Consider the following 23,676-nt stretch of genomic DNA (forward strand, 5'->3'; position numbering starts at 1 on the left):
TCCAACAACAAAAGAGTCTTTATGGAACCAAAACGGTTCCTCTATGGTATCAATCTGAAGAATGTTTCATGGCCCCTTTCATTTTAAGACTGTAGAGTGGGGCTGTCAAACTGTGCGAAGCTGAAGATGGGTTAAGAAATCGTACACATACAGTACAAAGTGGCTTATATGGTAAGCATAACTTGGCCAGTGGTTCTAAGTTCTAAGACAAGATCTAAGATGTTACATTTATTGAAACTAATAATGTGCATCCATCATTATTACTCTGTACCCTTCAAAGCAATTTCTCCCAGCTGATATCCATTCATTCTGACATTTTGCTTTCAGAAGGAAAGCTGGAACTCTTTAACTGTAATATGACTAAGTACTGCCTCTACATTATTATTATTATTATTATTATAGTTGGATTGCTGGGCTGTCAAAATAAATGCGTGAACACACATGATTAATCTGACATCCGAAATGTGTTAAAAATAAAAGAGCACAATTTAGCTGCAAAATTGCATCCTCGCATAATTCCAAGAGACGCAGTTATAATACGTTACAACATGTGCGGATATGATTAACCCACACAGTCAACAAAGAGCAATGATACAAACTCATTTTTAACAGCATTCAGATGGATTTTAGGATGAAAGCAAATAAACCAAACCAAGATGTGTGTGCATAGTATGATAAACTGTTCTATCTGAGACACTTTTGCTAATAATACTAGCATGAAGACAGACCATGCTAGCCTGAGAAATGCACCCAAAGAAGATGTAGCAACGTGCCTTTAGTAAGGAATAAAACTCTCTGCCGTGCCGTTATAGGAAAATGATCCATGATTATAATCCACCACAAGGCGCTATCATGAAGTAGGGTTACTTTTACGACCATAAAGTTGATTATTTTCCTATTACAGCACATCTGCAAGAGTTTTGTACCACTTATTCCACAACAGCTTGCCAACACTATCTTTTTTTTTTATTAATGAATGACATTTACTACTTTTTATCTGTTTATAGTTACTTTTAAAGTTGTCTGTGAGACAAGTTCGTTCCTGTTATCACTTGCATTATAGCAGCTACAGTGGATATAAAAAGTCTACACACACTCCTGTTCAAATTGCAGGTTTTTGTGATGCAACCAGATTATTGTAAGTTTGCTCTTCCCTTGATTTCTTGGTTGCTGTATCACAATACAGGTGGAAAAATGTCTTTCATGATTTATCTTGTTTTTTTTTTTCATCACAAAAACCTGCAATTTGAACAGGGTGTGTAGACTTTAATACCCACTGTATATATGAGTCTTTCCCTCACCAGCCTCTATTTTCTTCTCTCTTGTGAAGTTAGAAAGACAAAAATGCAGCTTTTAATGTTTTAATGTTAAAACCTCTGTCCTGAAAACTTTCCCATATCGGAAAACAAATCTCACAGAAAACAATTATACACTTAAAAATCTGTTTATGTGGTGTGCCTGCCGTATAAGACCCTCTGTAAGTTGTTACTGCAGAAAGATAACATACTAGAACTAGTACATTAATATTAATAACTAATACATTAATATAATCCTGTGATTTCAAGTCAGAACTACTTGCAGAGTAGCTGCAGTTCTGATCAGATGAAATTTGTGATACAGAAAAAACATATAAAATGTACAGTTAAACAGTTATTGTACCTCCATTTTTTATTTTTAGGAATAGAATAAAAATAACCATACAGTCCAGTTCAGATGAATACAGATGAATATCTTTCTGCTGAAAGTGTAGAATAGAGACAGCAGTGCAGAAACCTTATTTCTTCTTTTTCGTTCTTTCCAATTAAGATCTCTTTGTAAAAAAAAAAAACAAAAAAACAAAAAACTAATTACCTCTTTGAATGTGAGGTACAAATTCATAATGAATAATATCTAACATAGTAAACATTGCCCTCACATTTGATCAGCACCATCTTCTTCTTTTTTTTCTTTTCTTTTTGGATGATGCTGTTTAGCGCTGGGGTTTAATTTCAGGGTCATTACAGCACACCTACATCTCATAATCAGTTAATGAAGTTGATGAAATTAGAATTGATTTCTAGCTTACTTCCATTCCAAAGGAGATTTCCAGTTTGTTAGCAATTTCCCAGATGATTAATTGTCCACCAGTTTTTTAACATTTGCCTCAGCAACAATTTCTTCAGGTTTCCTCCCACCTTCCAAAAACATACTCAGTCAGTGTGTTGCCAACTTTAAATTGTCTCTAGATGTGAATGAATGTGTGAATGTGTGTGCATTGTGCACTGAGATTAACTGGCGTCTGATCCAGGGTGTATTCCTGCATCATGCCCAGAGTTTCAGGTTCTGGATCCATTGTGACCCTGACCGGAATCAGTGAATGAAATCCGTATAAAATTGTACTGATTCCAACCAGTCATTTTTGCACAAAGACTATTTGTGGATTAGTCTCACACCCTCTTCATGTATTAAACTTACTTAATGAAAAAGCCTGATCTCATACAAATTCAGTCAAACAGGGTGGAAGTAGTTGGATTTTTGTTTGATTTCAAATGACTGAAGTTGTGAGAAAAGGTACACTAATCAAACCTTAGGCTTTAACTTTTGGTGTGAATTTGAATCATATGAATTTTTAAAATGTACAAGTTTGAGACCATGTGAAAAAGAATATAAAAAGGAGGAAAAAAGACCCATCAACTCACTTCCGAATTTAAATTTTAAGTACTTATTCACTTTTAAGTGTGGGCACAAGTAACTTTTAATTGAGTTAGAGTTATTCAACACACACACTTTCACTTAAATATAATTTTGCTGTTCTTTTTCCACACCTGGTTTTTACCCAATTATAAATTAACATCTTTACTCAACCAATCACACACTGGAAAAAAAAAAATCAATATGTTAGCAAGCAAAAATATCTTGAATATAGGCAAATTGTACTTTCTTACTATTAAGAAATCTAAAAAATATATACAGTACTGTGCAAAAGTTTTTGGCACCCTATTTATTTTAGTACAAACTTTATTATAGATTTTTATTTTCTGACTTCTACATTATTGATTCAGTACAAAAACACTTTAGATTTCCAAACATTAGTTTTCCAGCACAGAATTAAATGTTACAGAAAAATGTTTGTATGTCAGTAAAGAAAGCAGCATATTACATAAGAGACACTTTTCAGACAAAAAAACATAATGAAGGCTGCTGGGTTTTTGCTGCAAAAATAAGAAGCAAGTCGACAGTCAAAGTCTCTAGAAGAACTGTGGCTGCTTCTGCAAGATGCTCAAGTGAAGGATCATCACACCAAATATTGCCTTTGTATCATTTATTACTGTTTACTGCTCTTTATAGTATTTTTTTAAATGTAGAAACATTTAATTTCATTATTTTTGAAGGCATGTTTTCTCTACATAATTTCTTTGCATGTGCCTAAGACTTTTGTACAGTACTGTATATACCACAAATATATAAATAATAGAAATATAACCTATTTCTAGTCGTTTTTACTCATTTCAAGCTTGAAAGTTTGCTTATTTCAATGCTTATTCAACCATCTATTTCTAGAAGAAAGATTCCTTGCCAGTAGAACAAAAGAAATTCAAACAATTAGTAAAAATGTCTAGAAATAGATATAATCATTTTAATATATTTACCTAATATTTGTTTTAATCTCATAATGAGAAGTATTAGATAAATTCTGCTATAATATATTTTCATAGTTGATAAGAGAGAAATTTTCTACAGTGTGTGATTGCTGGAGAAAGGATGCTAATTTATAATTTGGTAAAACCAGAGGTGGAAAAAGTACAGAAGAATGATCCATGCCGAGTGAATGCATGGGTGTTGTGTCAAACTCTTACTCAGTTAAACACGAAAGTCAAAAGTATACTTCTGTAATCCACCCCAAAGTTGATTATTTTCTTATAACAGCACATCGTAACGTGTTTTATTTCTCTTATACCACATGAAGTATACTTCTTTGAATGTGTCAACAATTATATGTACAAGTATTTAAAATATTAGATAAAAAAAAGATATTTTTAACTCGCTAAGGTATAGATTTGTGTCATAGTGGAACTGGAGGTGGTTGATGGTCTTGATTTGGGGTTTTTCATGCATTTTAGGGTTTTCCAGGGCAGGAGACAAAGCACAGGCAGCCACAATAAACGGGTGACACTCATTCTCAAAACCAAACAGGTGGGCAAAGGTCAAACACAGTAAATACCAGAGAACCAAAATTAGGCGATGAAACCAAGGCAAAAATACCAGAAGGGCACAGTGAAAAACTAGACATGCAATACTTTACAAAGAATGCTGACAAACAGTGAGTAATGAGACAAAAGATCAACACACAGGTGACACAATGAGGCTAATCACAAGGGACAAGTGCTAACAATGATAAAGGGGGTGTGGATGAGGCAGAAATGGAGAACTCAGGAAGCAACACAGAAGACAGACAGAAATGTCATATGACACTTGTTAACATTTCAAGGCTGTCTGTTTTTTACCACAGTGCTTTTACCACTTTTCACACAAAACGCTGTCCGTTTTTATTACGCCAGGAAAGGAGATGTGTCTGCCTTTCAACTCTCCTTTTTAATACACGCAACTGAGTTCTACTTTAATTAAGAAGTCCCATAATTGTACCTTAAATTCAGTCCAGTTAAAAATGTACAGTTAAGTGCAAAAGTTTGCGCATCCTTGGGAAAAAATGATGACAAATTTATTTTATACCAACAAGATATTTTGTGTCTTGGGTTTTATAGATATTTTTTCAGCATCCCAAATACCACAAAATGTTCCTTAATCATTACCAACACCACAAATCATCAGTGTACGTTAAGAAATTAGTTAAATAATATTAGTTCAAAAGTTTGCATCTCCCTTTCTGAATGTCTTATATAAATATTTCCTTAAAACTTGTAAGCCAAGCCTTTGCATTTATAGCCTCTTTTAAATTGTCTTTTGGATCCTGACAGTAATATTCACATTTGTTATTCTTGACATATTTCTTCGACCAGCCAGGTGACATACACTGTTTCATGGCAAAACCTTTTCAACAATTTGTCTTCTTGATTTTGCTGTATGTTTTGGATTCCTCTCTTGCTGCAAGACTCATTTTATTTTCCAATTTATTGGAATAGATTTTATATCTAGATCCATTGTAAAATGGCGGTACACTGTGTTTTCTTCCTTTTCAAAAAACATTTGCACAAACATTTGCACTCAACTGAAAGTCGCTTTGGATAAACACATCTGCCATATTTGACATTTTCAGTGTGAGTGTTCATTTGACAGATGCATTTCAAAGTGAGAGATTATACAATCCAAGTAGTTGGGGAAGTTGTTAACATGTAAATGAGTAAATGTAAATGGAACTGCTTAGGTAATGTCTGTCAGGTATGTTACACTGTGGATTGATTGCAATATCATAACAGTCTCCTATGAAAATGCACCATAATTTTATGCAATGGCCAAATTTGCAAATTGAAAGAGTGCCATATTCATAATGTGTAAATGGATGCAGGCAGAAAGCAATCATAAGCCGTGTTGCTGCTTGCCCAGTGATTCACAGGGAGGTACTGCCAGGAGCTGCTGCGTCGAGTTCCTGTACAAGGACAAACAAGTTCACACTCTCTACAGACTATTTTATTTAAAAAATTAAAATATTTCCTCAAATTTTAATTCTAACAGACTGTGTGTACACAGTAATAATTAGGACAAAAATTTAAATTACACACCAGTGCCCCTAAACCAAACTCAAACAAGACTTTTACAACAATTATTTTATCATAGTGTATGCATAAATTGTACACTTGCCTCAAACTGTGAAGATTTATGTGGTTTCTGACACTGTATGCCCCACTCTTATGTAAAAAATGGGCAAACTAACATTGCAGACCTAAAAACAAGCTCTATTCTGAAGAGGAAAGGAATCACTTTCATCCTCTGGAAATTGCTTTAGAAATGATTTGCATGAAAAAATAATTCCAACTTGAGCTGTACACTGACATAAAAATGACATAAATAAAACCGTGAATAAAGTTGAACGTATGTAACATTTCTCAGTGTGAGATTACGATTAAACAAATACAGGATTATTAATAGAATAAGACAATTTCAAATTTGAAATGATCTTACATTTGTTTAATGTTCATCTTCATCTTGGTGTCCTTGGTGTTCACCTGGCGGAGAACTTCACCTGGTCGCTCAACACCAGTTCCATGATTAAGAAAGCCCAGTAGTACCTGTACTTTCTGAGAAGACTGAGGAAAGCACATCTCCCACCTCCCATCCTCACCATGTTCTACACAGGGACTATCGAGAGCATCCTGAGCAGCTGCATCACTGCCTGGTTTGGGAATATCACCGTCTCGGATCGCAAGACCCTGCAGCGGATAGTGAGGACAGCTGAGAAGATCAGCGGGGTCTCTCTTCCCTCCATCACAGACATTTACACCACACACTGCATCTGCAAAGCCACCAGCATTGTGGATGAACCACACACCCCTCTCACACACTCTTCACCCTGCTGCCGTCTGGTAAACGGTACCGAAGCATTCGGGCCCTCATGACCAGACTGTACAATAGTTTCTTCTCCCAAGCCATCAAACTCCTAAACACTCAGAAACTGAACTGAAAGAACACACACACATACATATACACACACAACTGAGCATCCTCCATCCTCCTGCAAGTTTTTGCACATTACATTATGCTGCTACAATATTTATTATACTGTACATAGGCTTTAGTTTACACTATTCCAGCTACTTATATTGTACTCTTGTACTCTTTGCACTATTCTCACTGGAGTCACTTTCAGTTAGAACTGTGTACTGGTCAGTGCTGCACTGGGACTTACTGTGCCCATTGTCTATCCCAGTAGTTATTGTACTGTCTTGTGCTGTGTGCATGTTTGCACTTGTGCACTTTATGTATAAATTTATGTAGTTCCTTGTAGTTCTGCGTTGTCCTGTGTTTGTCTTATGTAGCACCTTGGTCCTGGAGAAACGTTGTTTCGTTTCACTATGTACTAACTGGCTGTATATGGTTGAAATGACAATAAACTCCACTTGACTTGACTTGACTTGACTCATAAGTACGGAATAAAACACATTCAAAGATTTTTTTTTTTTACAGGGGTTATGCTGTTATAGGAAAATAATCACCAACAGGGTGGTGTGATGAAATGGAGTTACTGTTAGCACCCCAAAGTTGATTATTTTCTTATAACAGCACATCGTAACGTGTTTTATTTCTCTTATACCACAGCAGTTTGCCAATGATTAAATTTTTTTTTTATTTATTAAAGAACGACATGCCACATGTGTTAAATTGAATGTTGTGGAACAGCTGTGAAACAAGTTAGTTCCTGTTTACACTTTTGTTATAGCTGCGATAAACAGTCCTTCCCTCATCAGCCTCTCTTTTTCCTCTCTCTTGAAATTAATAAGACATAAAAATGCAGCCTGTCAACTGCAGAGCATAAACTCATCTGTGCTGAAGATTTTTGATCAACAGACAGTTACAGTTTTTCCTCTGACTGATACAAAATCACTGACACTGAAGACTGCTTCCATAAATGTTAAATAAATGTCTCCTCACAGAAAACCTCATATCAACAATTAGACATAAATAACAACACATTTTTAAATCCATTTATTATTAGTCTTAGATTATGTGGATTATGTAAAGCATCCACTATTCACCTCCATGTTACTTAGCTGTTACTATAGAAACGATAACACAATAGTACAAGTGCATTTTTAATATGAACCTGTGATTTGCAGAAGCACTACTGTCCGAACTGCTTTTATGGAAAATTAATCAACACCATCTGACCAAACAGAACTAAGAATTCAAGTGTTGTATAATGAGAAATATTACATCAGTTTGCCTATATTCAAGATATTTTTTATTGCAGTGTATACTTAATTTTTATTATACAGACAAATGGAGATTTAAAAAAACAAACGAGTTGAGCTAATAGGGAAAATATGTACATTTTATTTCTGGCAAGACTAATGCTTCAGTTCTCACACAGAATATTTGTGTCTTTGAGGTTTCCATTTATCCAACCTCTCTTTGAATTTCCATTCCTAAAATGCTTTTGATTCCCCTCAGCCATTTTGTACATGCAGCTATGCAAAATTTATATTCTTTCCTCCCTGATAAGATGTTCAGGTGACTGTAGTGAAATATGGAGGCTCTGTTTCTTACTGTACTGTGATTGGATGTCTGGAAAATGGTGGCCCATGAACAGGCTGGCAGTGCGTAGCATTGTAATGAGAAGCTCTTCCCCCACCTCTCACATATCATTACTGAGAGGACCTTAGAGACCATAAATCTCAGATCCTCATCTCATCTCATCTTGGTATCACCTTCTATTTCCACTATTGGGCTACTGCATGCTGTACTTTTACAATAGGATCCTCTTTGGCTTTGACGCTTTCCCTCAGTGAATGAGTTGTGAGGTGAGCAGAGCCCTCGAGCTGACCCCGCATCCAACCTCAGCCTCATTAGAATGTCCGGTTAATCCCACAGAGCACATTTCTGCAGTTACTGCACTGAAAAAAAAAAGAAATACACAGTGCTGAAAAGAAAAAAGTCTGCAGCTTTATGGCGAGCTCTCTCGGGAGTGCAGCTGAGGACTGATGTCTTTACTGCTGCCATAGAACCTCTGCTACCCCACTTGTGCTCATAAACATGTTTTTTTAAGTGTAGCCTTGAGCTCAGGGTGTGCGTGCGTGTTTGTGTGTGTGTGTGTGTGTGTGTCTAGGTGGGTGTGTGAGACAGGGTTTAGTGCCTGCTATTGTTTATGTATGTGATGCAGCAGGGATAAAGAGAGCCAGAGTGTTACCGGGTGCACATGTGGAATGGTGGAATGGTGGAATGGTGGGCAGCTTGTGTTTGGAGTTAGCGGGATTAACATGTCATGTATAAAGCTCCGCATGCACATTCTCCCTGGCTGAGAAAAAAGACGTGCTCGACGCATTAGGCCTGCACTCGCTTTCACGACACCTGGAAGAGAACAGCACATTGTTTTTTTCCTGGCTTTGACTAATGGCTGCATTAAAAGCTAACCTCCTCTGTGTGGAGTGAGTGAGCCATGTGCTGTGTGGTACAGCCTGATGATGATGATGATGATGATAATCATGATGATGATGATGATGATGATGTCGGCCAGGCTCTTTTTGGCCACCCTCAGCTAAACACCTGTGATTCTTAATCTCTAACCAAAAACCAGGATTTGTGGTTGGATGCCATCGTCTGGTTAAAACAAAGGCCAAAACATCTGCTTGTAAAACTGCCTTCCCTGTTTTCTCTCAGCTTTGGATAAGTGATGTCATTATGTGATATTGTTTAATAATATCACAAGACATTCAAAAATGGCAAAGCAATACGACAACTAGATGTTTTGTATGTGGAGTGAGGGGGGAGGGGATGGGATTCTGCATAGCTGCATAATTTTTATGTCTGGCAGAGTAATAAGATTAATTTGAGCTTTTTTTCCCTCACAAACCTAATTTTAGGACATTTCCAGAATATTTGAATGATAATTGAGGGAAAAGACAGGCTAGCTAAGCTACCCTTTTATCTAACTGTTTTATGCGTTTCATGTGAGCATTTTTTTCCACATATCTGTGTAATTTTTTTTAAATATCTACCAGAGTAATAAGATTAATTTTAGCGAATTCTAACCCTTCACAAAATGTATTTTAAGGCATTTCCAGAATAACCGAATGATATTTGAGGGAAAACACAGGCTAGCTAACCTTTTAAAACTGTTTTGTGGGTTTCATGTAATTTTATTTCCTGCATATCTGTGCGATTATTTTATAAAATAAACAATTGTTAGTGTTTTTGGAGAAGGTGGTACTGCTGATGGGGGTAGAGGAATGAGGCTGAAATGCATGAGAAGAAATGAGCTTGTGTGGGACAGAAAGCAAAGCTGCGAAACGACTCAGGCTCTCCGGCGCTAATGCATCCTGACAGGGTGAGCGAAGAGGCAGCTCATTATTATGCCACGCATCATGAGTGTAGCAGTGACCCCTGACTCTCTCCAGCCTGAGCCGAACACCAGGCTGAAGCTCTCTGGTTCTCTGCTTCACAGCCTGCAGTCTGACAGACAGACTGATCTAGCCTTTAACACGGCAGGTAAAACCATTATTCTTTCACAGGAGAATGTTTTACACCTTCTTGAATGTCTGTAGACATTAACAGAGCTAGTATAGGTTTTTTAACGCATTTTGGTTTAATTATATAGGCAATATTTATGGTGAGAATTCTTCAGTTTGATTCTTCAGTTCCTTAAGATGCCAACCAAAAATTAAGAATCATAAATAGGTTATTCAAAATGCTTCTTCAATTGGATTGTGCTATATAACTATTTCTTGTACCTGTAATTTGAAAGTAAACGAAACTAGGTTTGTTGGGCTCCTATTCTGTAGCTGAAGCAAAGTGCTTGGAAAAAGGGCAAAAACGAATTAATCATACGTGCGGCTGATATCGTAAATCTTAATAAGGAAGCTATTAGGCACGTGAAGAAACTAATAAATCACAGTTTGGCGTCAACAGCGTTTACCTCATCCATTTGTAACGAGCTTGGTTGATTCTGAGAAACGACGGGAGCTTTCAGAAGCTGACAGCAGCCCGTTTGGTGCCACTGATCGTTTGCTGTTCCATCATGTTGGATGCTAGATGACCAGGCTGTGGCCACCTTGTGTCGCCGAAGATGAAGTGGCTCTGTCTTCATAATCGCTCACCCATGACATGGCTCCGCAGAGAAGGCAGCTCTTCTGTGTTCTACAAGCCGTAATATCTTTATTAAATGGATGAAATTTCAGAGTGGAGGTGGGGAGAGAGGATCTGACCCATCCCCAATTACCTGCAGAAGATGAGGATGGGATAACTCCTGAGCTAATCTGACAATGGGCAAGAACGTTTTCTCCATAGCTGAGGGGCTGATATACTATATCCTTCCAGAAGCCATTTTAATTGGCCCCCAGCAAACCCAACAGACTTCCCAGGTATAGGATTACCATGTAACTATAACCATAGAAAGGAAGCTTCAAACCATCTCCGTACTTCTTAATACAATAATCCCACTGTTATTATTGCTTCTTCAAAGTGACTGCTTCACCATCAATGTGTCAATCACAGGTTCTTGAACACGCTGGGGATGACTTTGTCTTTTTCAGGCGGTGGAAAAAGGCCACCTCTGGCTCTCTGACTTTATTGAAATGCGTCCGTCGGCTTCATTCATGCTCACCAACTCCCGCAGGAGGGTCGGGTATCTGTCGGAAATGAAGGCAGACATTTCTTTTTCCCCGACGTATTCCCCCTTGTGCCACCACAGACCATGTCACGCCTAGATCTCTGCCTGTGTAGGGGAAATCCCGGCTGGTTTCATGTGATGGGGAGCGTGCTGTTGTCTCTGGAACACACGGCTCCTTAGATCAACTCGACATCTGTGCGAGCTTATGCTCCTCCTCAGATCTAAACTCCCGATAGGCCTGTCCTCAACAAGTGCCTTCCTTCTTCAGTTGAAACGCTTCCTATCAAAAAGCGCTGAGCGTAAACGTTTAGTCAGGTTATGTCGACACACACTTGTAGCCAAATGGAAAGTGCAGGCCTTGAATGTATCAGATGTACATTTGTAGAGTTTGATGGCAAGTTCGACTAACAGCTTTCATCTGAAATGCGACAGCTCAGTACCTACTGCATCTCTGCAACATTATATTTACTAATAGATTTGGACAGATCGGGTAACTCGCTGCGCATATATTTCACAAGACTTCCCTTCATCCACCTGTATCCAGTTCTCATACATTTTTGCTGTTTAGATCGAGTTAAACAATCTCTGTGGGTTTGATACAACAGACGCTGAAAGAAAGTCCTGTAATACTCCCAGACTTGGATTTCTTTATCTGCCGCACCGTCATCCGAGAATGTGTTCAGGGGCCGAGATTACCCGGATGAAGTCAGTCGAAACTAATATATGCGCTGAGCCAAGCTAACTGAATGAATCCAGGGTTTTGTTTTCCGAATCTGGCTGTATCAGCTGTGCTGCCTGTGGTGCGAAGCTTTTCTCCCCCCTTCCTCTTCCTCCATCAGAGCCGTGTGCTCCGTCGCCCCGGTAACGCTGAACTACGGTGAGAACTTCCCGTTCTGGAATAGCAGACATTCCGATGTCAGCAGTGCTCTCATTTTATACAATGAGCCTAAACAGGAGAGGCTGTGTCGGTCACGGGCGCTGGGTATCTCACTGCATCTGAGGACATGCTTGTGAAAACATATACCCAGTCCTTACAGCCCTGTCTGTGATCAGGAAAGAGCTGATGTGCATGAACCAGGGGTCACCTGAAGATAAGAGAGGTTAGCAGGGGTGCCACACACAGACTGAAAATAAATCACATGTTAGTACAAGTGCAAGCTTTATGAGTTAGATACCAGGCTCCAGTTATAGACTACTTTCAACTCCATGTTTTTTTTTTTTTTTTTTTTTAATTTGTTCAGGGTTGGGTGTTTTGCATACATTCAATTAAAGGTACAGTCAGTAACTTTGTTAGTTAGCTGAAGCTAGGTGTTAAATACAGCCCTTTATTCAGTGTTCCCTCCAAAGCCACACCTCAGTAAGACAAAATGAGGTGGAGCTTTCGGAATTGATGCCTCTTTGTTCTGATCAGTTGATGTTGGTGTCCACATCATCAGATATTTCTCTCTGGGAAGCCAAAGGTCTCTGAGCAGAATTTTTAAAACATACTGTAAATACATAATTTATTATAGAATTATATGCTTTGTTTATAATAAAATGCACATCGGTGGAAATAGCTAGAATAAATGCATATAAAGTACAAATTGCATTTTTATTTGTAATGCAGTATGTCTTGTCTTTATTTATTACAGTATGTGTGATATAATGCTATTTAGAGTGCATATATTTAATACAGCGTAGTGAAAACAAATTGTGTTATGTAAAAACTTATTTGTGAATGTTACAGTACATTTGGCAAAGATAGCCAGTGTAAAGGTTTTAGGATGGGCATATTTTGTCTTTTTTTTCCCAACTCTGAATCTGGGCCTCGAGCTCCGCCTCTGAAGCAGACAGGGTACAATTATCTCCACGAGTCTGAAAATAACCTCTCACATTATTAGATAAGGCCTTTATCACCTCATTATTGTGGATGAAATAAGCTCTTTTATTTCTCATTGCTGGATAATTGCATGATTCAGTGCCCACTATATTATCACTGTCTGTTTATAAGGCACACACTTAGTGTTTATGTGCTGATAACACACAATTGTTTAATAACTCATTTTGGCAGTGTTTTTTTTTTTTTAAAGGAAATGATCCCAAAGCACAAACAATAACACTAACCAATAAAAAAATGATGTCAGACGTAGTTTAATATTTCACTGTATTATGTGAATGATGCCGATCAGCTTTTTCATTGCAGGAAGGAGCTGGTTGTGGATCAGGATTATTGGATGTCCTTGTTTAAAAATAAAAAAGCATGTTATAGGTAGGTTTCCCATGTGTAAGGGGAGCCATGCCATGCATATTGCCCAGGCCCAGGACAAACCATTTAAAAAGGGCCCCCAAAGAAGTACAAACACACACACACTAACAACCCACAAAATGTAAACGGCTATAATGCATAATCGAATTATAACTAATTCTAATGCAATATCCAATATTGCTTTAAGCAGTGGTGGAAAGTAACTACTTGTTTCTGTACTTGTTATACATGGTTCACTGTAACAGTACTTTTTTGTGTATAATTAAATAATAGTACTTTTACTTGAGTTTTTTTAAATAAAATATTCAACTTTGCAATGTTTATTTTTTCATCACTGGTACAGAATAGAAAAATAATAATGCATTGAACCCTAGAAGTCTGTACGCCAATTAAACGACAGTAGGTGTGAATTTTAAATAATTAAACTTAAAGATCAAATCATAATAAAGCAGTTTCCTGCAGAAAGGCTACAATTAAGGCGCCAAATGTTCAGCCAGCAGCAGTGATGTCTGAAACAGTGGAGACAGATGAGCATCCCTGACCCAATTTATCAGGAATCTTCAGTTTTAAATGCTTCAAAGGAAACAGAGGGATAATTATTTGCAAATTACATGAGATATCAGCATTTCACAGCTCAACATCCAACCTGCAGAAACATGTACAGGTAAGAAATTAGCTAGGGGAGTGAGCGAGACTAGCTAGCCAGGACTTTTAATGCGTTAAGGTGTAAAAGTGCTGTATTAAACTTAAGATGTCCGTTCGATGTTTGGTAGTGATTGCTTGTTGTGTTAAATATATCTACGTGCTGCTACAGCCTATAGGTAATGCTCAGGATAATGTGTAAGGGGTATCTTTACTAGATAGCTAACATTTTTACATTAGCTTGCTAGCTAATGTAGGCAATCTCATGAACCCACAACAGAATTTGGCTAAGTTAGCTAGCCAGCTAACATTGCCATTCTCTATATACTGTTGATAATCAGAGTGGTGTTCACGTCAGCATAGCTGGTTAGTTAATATAAGAACGGAATAGGAAATAGAACATTCTCAGAGTAGTTGTGTCAACCGTAAACGTATAAAAGCATCATTTGTAAAGTAATTTCTCAAGTAGTTTTTCACCAGGTGACTTATTTACTCTTACTTGATTAAATTTCTTGATCTTTACTTTTACATTTACTCAGGTGAATTATTACTACACTAGCAGTATTTTTACTCATGTGTGTTTTGTACTCTCTCCACTGCTTGCTATAAGAACATTACCATACACTCCCTTTCATTAACCAGTCCTTCTTGCATTAACCAGTCCCTCTTGCATTAATCAGCCCTTTTCATTATTTCTTTTCTTTTTGTGCACCGGGCTTATGCAACATCTTAGAAATTTAAAAATAACTAACTCTAAAGGAAGATGCAAGATTCAGGAAGAACACAAGGTTCCTTGTACAATAAGATCCTTATTTTGCATGCTCTTACAGGTGTTGAAGAAGGAAATCAATCCATCCATCCATCCGTTTCTGTACAGCTTATCCTACACAGGGTCATGGGTATCCTGGAGCCTATCCCAGGAGACTCGGGGGACAAGGCGGGATACACCCTAGACGGGGTGCCAACCCATCACAGGGCACGAAGAAAAAAATAATAAAGAAAGTGATAACAAACAAATTTAAAACAATCTATAAAAGTATAAAGGCAGAAAGAGTAAACTTAATAAATAAAATACAGTGGTGTTTGAGACAGTATGGCAAAGGAAGAAATATGAATATAAAAATAGCCAGAGACCCTCTACATATGAGAAATTGTCATTAATTAGAAACAATAGTTTTAGTGGGCGTGGAAGCTCTTTCCACAGCTCTGAAAGCACAGCGGACCAAATCATTTTACTAAATAGGGAAAATATTAGCTTATCTAATAGTTACAAATGATGCATAGGCCTACATTTCTGACCATCATATTTTGATCAAATATACATATTTCAGATTATTTTATTCTGCACGCCAATGGACTACTAAATCCTCGACCTGGCCCAGGCTCAGGCTCAGGACAGTTTCCCTGGATGTCCCCCTGTAAAGGTGGGGCTGTGTAAGTGGATCTCGTCACTTCTGAAATTCTCACAAGGCAGTTACTAAGGAGGAATAAATCAATGCAGTATATTATAAAAGCTTTAATGACACATGCATTCACATTAATGAACATGGCCTTTGACTGACTGCTTGATTGTGCAACATTTTGGTTCCTCTATTTGAAAACAGATACTAAGCTTTCTAGCAAAAAAAAAAACAAAAAAAACTCACAAGAAAGAACTGGTGTCTCCAATTTGTGTCTGGTTACATTATCACACATTATCTCTTCTAGCAAGAGTACTGTATTTTCAACCATTGCTGCTATCACAGCTATGAAGACACGCTCACACTCTTATCCCAGTCTGGATCAGCCATTTTCACTGGAACACATGTGACTAATCAATAACAAGCCTCACTCCTCTTCAGTCACAAACCAGCAGTGACCTTACAGCCTCACTCATCCATCACTCCATCCATCTCTCTCTCACTATCTCTCTCTCTCTTTCTCTTTCTCTTGACACTCCTGAACTCTGCTCTTCCATCTCTGATACTTTCCAGTTCCACAGGAATCCAGCTGGAGTCTCTCACATTAAGAGTTTCAGCTGCTCGAGCCTGAGCTCGTTGAGATACACACACATAAACGAGTTTTCCAGGGCGCTGATAAACATTGCCAGGAGGAGTTCATTCAGCAGGGGGGGGAGTGCTACATGCAGAGCAGCACAGGAACGGTTTGGTGAAGACATATTAGCAGGACGGGAAGGAGAAGGGGGCTGTGCAGAGTTTTGACTCCTCATAACTGCAGAACTGAAAATTAAATGTGAACTGTGGCCAAAAAAAAAAAAAAAATCTAATTTGCACCATTTTTAATCAGGGTGCTTCTTTGCAAATAAATGAATAAAACCTGATATCAGTAATATGTAAATATTTGTATATATGTTATGGCCAGGCTCTTTTAACCTGCTGCAAGTATAAATTAGTATTTTAATAATAATTTAATATATATAATAATAATTTTTTAATAATTTTATAATTATTTAAAAAAATCCAAATAAGGCAATAGTCAATAGAATTATTGCATATCATGGAAATCACATTTTCCACAGAAGCATTTTTTTTTTTTTCATTTTAAATTTTTAGGTTTTGGAAATATATTATCATCCATATCACTTCCAGCTTTTAGGTATTCTGCCTGTAAACCTTGGAAGGCATGGCCTATGGATGTAGCGTCATACCTAAATGCACTAAGGAAAAAAGTTGTCCAAGATGGCTGCCCGCCATACTGTGAAGTTTTGTTTGTGTTTATAGATGACAGTATGAATCCTAAACCATATTACACCAACTGAATCTGGTTTGAAGTTCATTTTTATGCAAATTTATTGGGGGGTGAGATAGACTTCTATTATGTATTAGCTATATTAGTGTTGTAGCACCAGTGCGAAACTACAGAAACAAACCTCAGACACCAAACATGTCTTATTATTATTATTATTATTATTATTATTATTATTATTTTAATTCTCCAAATTCTACTTTTAACTACTTCACAAAAATGCTGCAGACTGGAAAGCTAAAACCTGGGCATCATTATTTTATAACTAATAATATTACATTATATTAGATCTGCGCAACTGTCTTTACAAATCTGCTCACCGTTCAAGAAGCACATAAATACTGTATGTGCATATTACTATTATTATTTTCCTTTGCAATAATTGCATTTGGGAAAGTATTTTTTTTGAAAGAAGCTTATCCTGGGGATGTGAAATGTTTTTAAAGACTCAAATTGTGCAGCTATTATGTGATTACCTCCAGCTTATCCCTCACTAATAGAATGAGGCTCTGGAGCAATGTCCTTTACGGTACAAATGAACTGGGTGTCTCATGACAACTGCTATTGTTGCATATCAATACTGCTGTAAATGGAGAAACGCTTTCAATGCACTCATAATCTCCTTTATTTCCCCAGCCCGTAATATCCACCTAAGACATTTGCTTCCAGCTCCAGTCTACATTTGTGTATGAGAAAAGGAAGAGATGGCAGCCGTTTTTTTTTTTTTTTTTTTTTCAGCGTCCTCTGTCTAAATAAAGACCCCTTTGTCTTGAGCACTGTAGACCTACATCAGTAGATGGAAATGAGACAGAGGCGAGACCCCGGGGTGAGACGAAGCGATCTGCGGTTTCTGGTAGACAAAATGGAATATTTCCCACCAGTCACAAATGTAACCAAAATTTTGCTTTAGATTTTTAATTATTAATGTATTTGTTGCTACAGGTAAAATTCTATGCAGTCTTGAGTCAATATGAACAATTTCATGTCAGTACTATAAACCTTTACATGAGCAAAGCCATTTACTTCCTGCGTGAATCTTATGACAATGTTTGAATTACATTTTTATGTAAGAAATGAAAGAACTGAAACTATGAAATGTTTTCAAACATTTAATACCACATCACTGTTGAATTCTGGAATCTGATTGGTCAGAAGGTGTTGATTAATTTACTATTACAGCAGCTCTGACAATAATGCAGCTGCAAATCACAGGTTTATATTAATTCACAAATTTAAATACATTATTGTTTCCATAGTAAGAGCTCATTCACAGGGACTTATGTGGTGGACTCTTCACAAACGGATTAATATGTGTAATCAGTGTAATGATGATGTTGTAATCAGTTGACTAGCCAGTTGACTAGCTATGTTTTTAGTCTTATGGAAGGAGTCTCCAGTGTCAGTGCTTTGAAATAGTCAGAGCTCTAAGTTTTCCATCAGAGGAAAGTCTTCAGGAGGGGTTTAGGCTTCACTTTTTTGTCATACTAACCTTAAAAGAGAGAAAAAGAGCTGCTATAATGTAAGTGATAACAGGAACTTGTTATTGACTTGCAGACATAATACTGTATTGGCAAATTGCTGTAGTATAGGAGGAATAAAACACATCAGGACATGCTGTTATAGGAAAATAAATCAAGTTCAGGGTGATAACTGTAACTCCGCTTTATCACACCACCTCATTGTTGATTATTTTCCTATAACAGCATGGCATAGAGTGGTTTATTCCTTACATAGCAGCCATTGTTGTGCTTATGTGGTATTTTTCAAAGAATATTATTGTACACTGTTAATTGTTCAGTTTGATGTTAGATATTTCCATCACAGATTTTCTTAAGGTGGCAGCCAGTTGACTAGCTATGTTTTTAGTCGTAGATGTTAATATCTTCTGTGTTATTGTGTCAATAGAAAAGCACAAGTTTAAAGTTTCCAGTTGTTTTCAAATTAAACATTACATTGAGGCGGAACTGTGTTACAGTGGGTAGCTTAGCTGCCTCACAGCCCCACGGTTATGGGTTCGGGTTTCTTTCGCATAGTTTTCTTTCGGGTTCTTTCTTTGTCCACATGCAGGTAGGCAGAGTGGCTATGCTAAGTTGACCCTAGGTGTGATTGAATGTGTGAATGGTGCCTAGCGATGGACTAGCGTCCCATCCATGTGCCCAGTGTTTCCCCGGACATTCACCGAACTCAGTGTCACCTGGATAACGCTCATACTGAAGACGAATGAATGAATGAACATTATAGAGAAATGTTTGCAGGTTTTTATGGTCATTTATACACTGAGACTGGTGGACCTTGCAGGATGCCCCATAGTGGACAGACCATTAATTTTTTTTTGCCTTTTTTTAAACTCTATATCAACTAAGACTCATTTTAAGACACATGCTACATGCTATGATATTATACAGCCTCTTATTGAAAAGGCCAGAGAGAGTCATGGCCTGAATTATTCACTAGATTAGCTTTGAACAGCTGAAGCACAGCTTCCATCCACCCTAACCATAACTCTGTGTAGACTATTGATTAGGGATGGAGTGTACCATCTCCACAGTGGGTGGGGGTGGGGGGGTGAGGGGGTTCTGTCATGTTTTATAGATTTATATTTAGATTTGTTTTAGTTATGCTTGTCAGGACACATTTATTGCCTGCAAATAAAATCCAATCAAATAAACGAGGTTGGTGCATTTGAATGACGGTCTCATCTGAATGAACATGAGATCATTTTAGTGTAAATTGTGCTTTCTGTCCCCTGTAGACAGAGGTGGTCCATGTGTCCTCCAGTGCCTGAAGCAGCTGGCCATTTAGTCAGTGTGTCAGCTTTTACTACTGTAAATAAGAGTACAGTCTGCAGTTCTTCTGTGTGTGTGTGTGTGTGAGAGAGAGAGAGAGAGAGAGAGTCATTGTTCTGAGTGAGTACCAACACACACACACACACCCACATACACAAAGAGAGAGAGAGAGACATATGCATGCTTTTCCTCAGGCTCCACTGCGGGGCGTGTGTGGGCTTCACAGACCCCAAACACACCTGGAGGTGTCAGTTTCAGTGCTGTGTTACAACTCTGGCGGAAGGAAGCGATAAGATCTGGTGTAATCACAATTTTCAGCTCAGTGACACATCATGTAGACGACTTGCATGTAAAAAAATAACACATCTAAGGATAAAGCTTGCTTTTGGTAATGGCATTTACGCAAATTGAACTAATTTTATTTTGACAGACTTGTCTTACAAAGAGTGTGCATTCAAAATGAGCCTAATTTACTGACAGGGTTAGTTGAGGAACAGCAAAAACTGTGCATTTACTAACAGAGAACATCTAGCATATTCAGTAACATTTCTTGGCAGGATCTGATGTAACATTACAAAAAATATGTTCCTGAAAAATACAAAAATACTTTGTTTATTTTATTTATTTATTTATTAATTTGTTTGTGTGTTTTTGTTTGCTTTTTTCTTTAATTAATTTATTATTTATATTTAAAATATTAATAGTAATAAAACTATTTTTTTAAGTAATAGTTGCTTTCAAATTCATTCATTCATTCATTCACCTTCCGTAACTGCTTTATTGTGGTTACAGTCCTGGTTGATCCAGAACCAATCCTGGTAACACTTGTTGCAAGACTTCACCCAACTAGATGCCAGTCCATTGCAGGGCTCCATGCACACACACACACACACACACACACACACATTCACACCTATGGGCAATTTAGTGTAGTCAAACCACCTATCAAACGCATATTTTTGAGCAGTGGGAGTAAACTAGAGAACCCAGAGAAAACCCACGTGGGGAAAACACGTGACACTCCACTGTGCCATCATGCCGCCCCATTCTGTGCTTTCAACAAAAGAAGGATGACACATGATTATGCCTGTTGTTCAAGTTTTGAGAACATGGACGCCAAGCTAGAAGGTATCTAATATCTGATGCTATCGATTTAACCAGCTAGGTCAATGTTAACTCTTTTCTAGGTGACAACAAAACAAACCCGCCTGGAATATCAACATTTTCTTCAGATGCATTGGTACATTACTTAGAAAATGACTTTTGAAATGATGAATACCTGACGAGACTGTCTGATTCATGTGGAATCATTTTGTAAACATGATGAACACAAGCCTCTTTTGAATGTGTATCTATATTCCCCAGTTTCTTGGGTGGAGTGTAACTGCACTAACCGGAACCTGCTTGAACAGTTTATTGTGTAAATAAAGCTTCTTTAAGGGTTCATTGGATAATTAATGGTTCTTGGCTAGGGAATCTCTTGGTTGTAGGGTTTACATAGAATCTGTAAGGTAAAAAAATCCATGGACCCCTGAGCACATATTTCTTAAATAATAATAATAATAATAATAATAATAATAATAATAATAATAAATATAGGCACATTATTTACACATAAAATGAGAGTCTGGCTATTTTATTATAAGAGTCTTGAACAAGAGAGTTTTATTTCTGAACTTTCCATCCATACAACGTTTATTTATTTATTTTTTAAATTAAAATTGTCATAAGTTTCCATTCCATAAATTTCAAAAAGATGGGTTTCCACCACTGCAACAAAATTATAAACTCACTTTAAGGCTTTAAGGGATCCACCAGAGAGGGACACTTTGTAAGACTCCATGTCCCAAATTCATGAGTTATTTCATTATTTGTTTATTTATTTGTATTTGTATTCTGTTCTTTGTTAATTGGCTTCATGATGCATTTATTGATTGTACGTTTCTAGGTTCTGAGCAGCTCACAAGGACGCAGTCGTTCCCTCTTTACTGGCTTTTTGGAAAGCGAGATCATTCCGAAATGCAGCCCGGTAAGGCCTAAAGGGCGCCCCCTCCCTCCTGCTCTCTCTCCCTCTCTCCCTCTCCCTCTCTCTCTCTCTCCCTCTCTCTCTCTCTCTCTCTCTCTCTCCCTCTCTCGTGCGGCTTTCACGCGCTCGGCGCTTCACTCGGATCAGCTCCGCTGCTGTGCGCCACGCAGTTTCTCTGTCCCTCCGCTCCGGTTCAGTGACTTTACGCTTTTCAGGATCTGTAAATCCAGTCTGCTCAGTGCGATTCCGCGCTCTTTCAGCCGTTTTTCAGCGCGGTGCGTGTTGTGTGTTTGCGGGGTTCTGGTTTGTTTCTCGTTGTCTGTTCAGTTTGGAGGCGACGCGGAGAACCAAACTGCGCTTGAAGCAGGACCAGAGCACCGGGAGCAGCTCTCTCTCTCTCTCTCTCTCTCACACACACACACACACTCTGCCCTCGTGATTTCCTGCATGTGTGTGTGTGTGTTGTTCATGCATGCACGGATTTGCCATGTTTTAATTTGCAACTTTCCTTCTCTCACAGTGTGAGAAGGTGCGCAGTACAATCGTTTCCTCGCGTGTAAGACAGTTTGCCGGTGGCGCAGGAACGAGGAAGTGTCCTGTAAAGGATTGTAAGAGGGACTGTGAACACTGGTGATTTGGGTGGATTTTGTAGTCTGTTTCTCAGAAGGGATGCGCTTCCACTCCGCCCGGACTACAGCCTGAGAGCCGGCACGCGCAGTCGCTGCAGCAGAGCTTTAATAAACTCTACATTCCCACAACTCTCCTTTGGCACTGTAACAGCTCTTGGACATCCTCAGAGTGGGAACAGTTCATGCACAGACCTGTGGGAGTCTTCACTAAGGAAAGGGTTGATCACATGTGAGTTGGCTGCCGGTGTGTTTTGTTTTGTCACCCGGCGCTCGTGCCCCGGACAGACCCCGGTACCGCGTGCGTGGATCAGGACTGAGCTGCGCGCTTGAGGCTGCTGGAGATGGCTCCGGTGGGGATGCTGCTGATCGGGGCTGTGTTAGTGTGGGTGTCGGTGCTGGGTGAAGAACCTGCTGCTAAAGCCGTAGCCGACCGATACGCCGTCTACTGGAACCGCACGAATCCCCGGTGAGTGCACGCGGAAACGGGAAACACACGTTAGGGTTAGAGTTAAAGGGCTTACTCCTTTAACCCGAGCTCATGCAACCATGCAAAGAGTCTTATAGTACACCTTGGTAATAATAATAAAAAAAAAAAGAACAAGACTCCACTACACTCTGACAAATAAAGGTAGCAAGCAGTACTGGGCTGGACCATCTTTTGTATCTTATGGGAAGGTGCATGTGTTTTTACCTTTAATTAGCTTTTAGAGTAAAATGATCCTTATCTAATTATCCACCTTAAATAATTTCTAAAGGTATAAAGATGTAGACTATACTAAAGACACAAATATCTACCCTGGATGGCACCACCCCAGCGACAGGGAGAAGTACAGATTGGTGCCTGTATTTCTGAGAGTGTAGGAATCTTTGGAGAAAAAAAAATAAAATCATGTTTTAGGAACCTTTGCAACAAGATTCCTGAAAGAGATTTTAAAAGGTTCCTCTAAAAGACCCACCAGGAACCTGATGGAATTACTTTTTATTTGACATCTTGCATTGTCTAGGTTACTTTCTTATCCTCAGCGCAGAGGCGTAATTAACACCTAAAACATATTCACCTCTACTTATGCAGTATTATATTACATCTTCCAATATTATCTACACTCTTATGAACACTATTCACTTAATAAATGGGATTTTTGTTCTGTTTAAATGCTATACACATTGTTTCTGCTGATATCCCAGTGTATAGCTTACACTCTAACCTGGGTTGTAAGGTACAAACTCAAGGATAGATCTTTTATACCTTTACTGAGAAGAACGTAACTCTAGAGGAATGTTGTTAAGGTTGGAAAGTTGTATGTTACCTTTGACGGAACATTTCCATCATATGTACCATGGTGAAC

The 23,676-nt window shown here is 38.2% G+C and overlaps 1 protein-coding gene across 1 annotated transcript in view; it reads left to right on the forward strand.

The window, feature by feature from the left end:
• The first annotated feature begins 21,811 nt into the window (after window positions 1-21,811).
• efna5a (ephrin-A5a) overlaps window positions 21,812-23,676 on the forward strand; it is a 66,549-nt gene continuing 64,684 nt past the window's right edge. Inside the window, exon 1 of the mRNA XM_026940932.3 lies at window positions 21,812-22,796. Coding sequence (XP_026796733.1) covers window positions 22,672-22,796 — 125 coding nt within the window. The 5' untranslated portion in view covers window positions 21,812-22,671. The remainder of the gene's footprint in view (window positions 22,797-23,676) is intronic.

This window comes from Pangasianodon hypophthalmus, chromosome 15 (genome assembly GCF_027358585.1).
Source record: "Pangasianodon hypophthalmus isolate fPanHyp1 chromosome 15, fPanHyp1.pri, whole genome shotgun sequence".
NCBI classification, from domain to species: Eukaryota; Metazoa; Chordata; class Actinopteri; order Siluriformes; family Pangasiidae; genus Pangasianodon; species Pangasianodon hypophthalmus.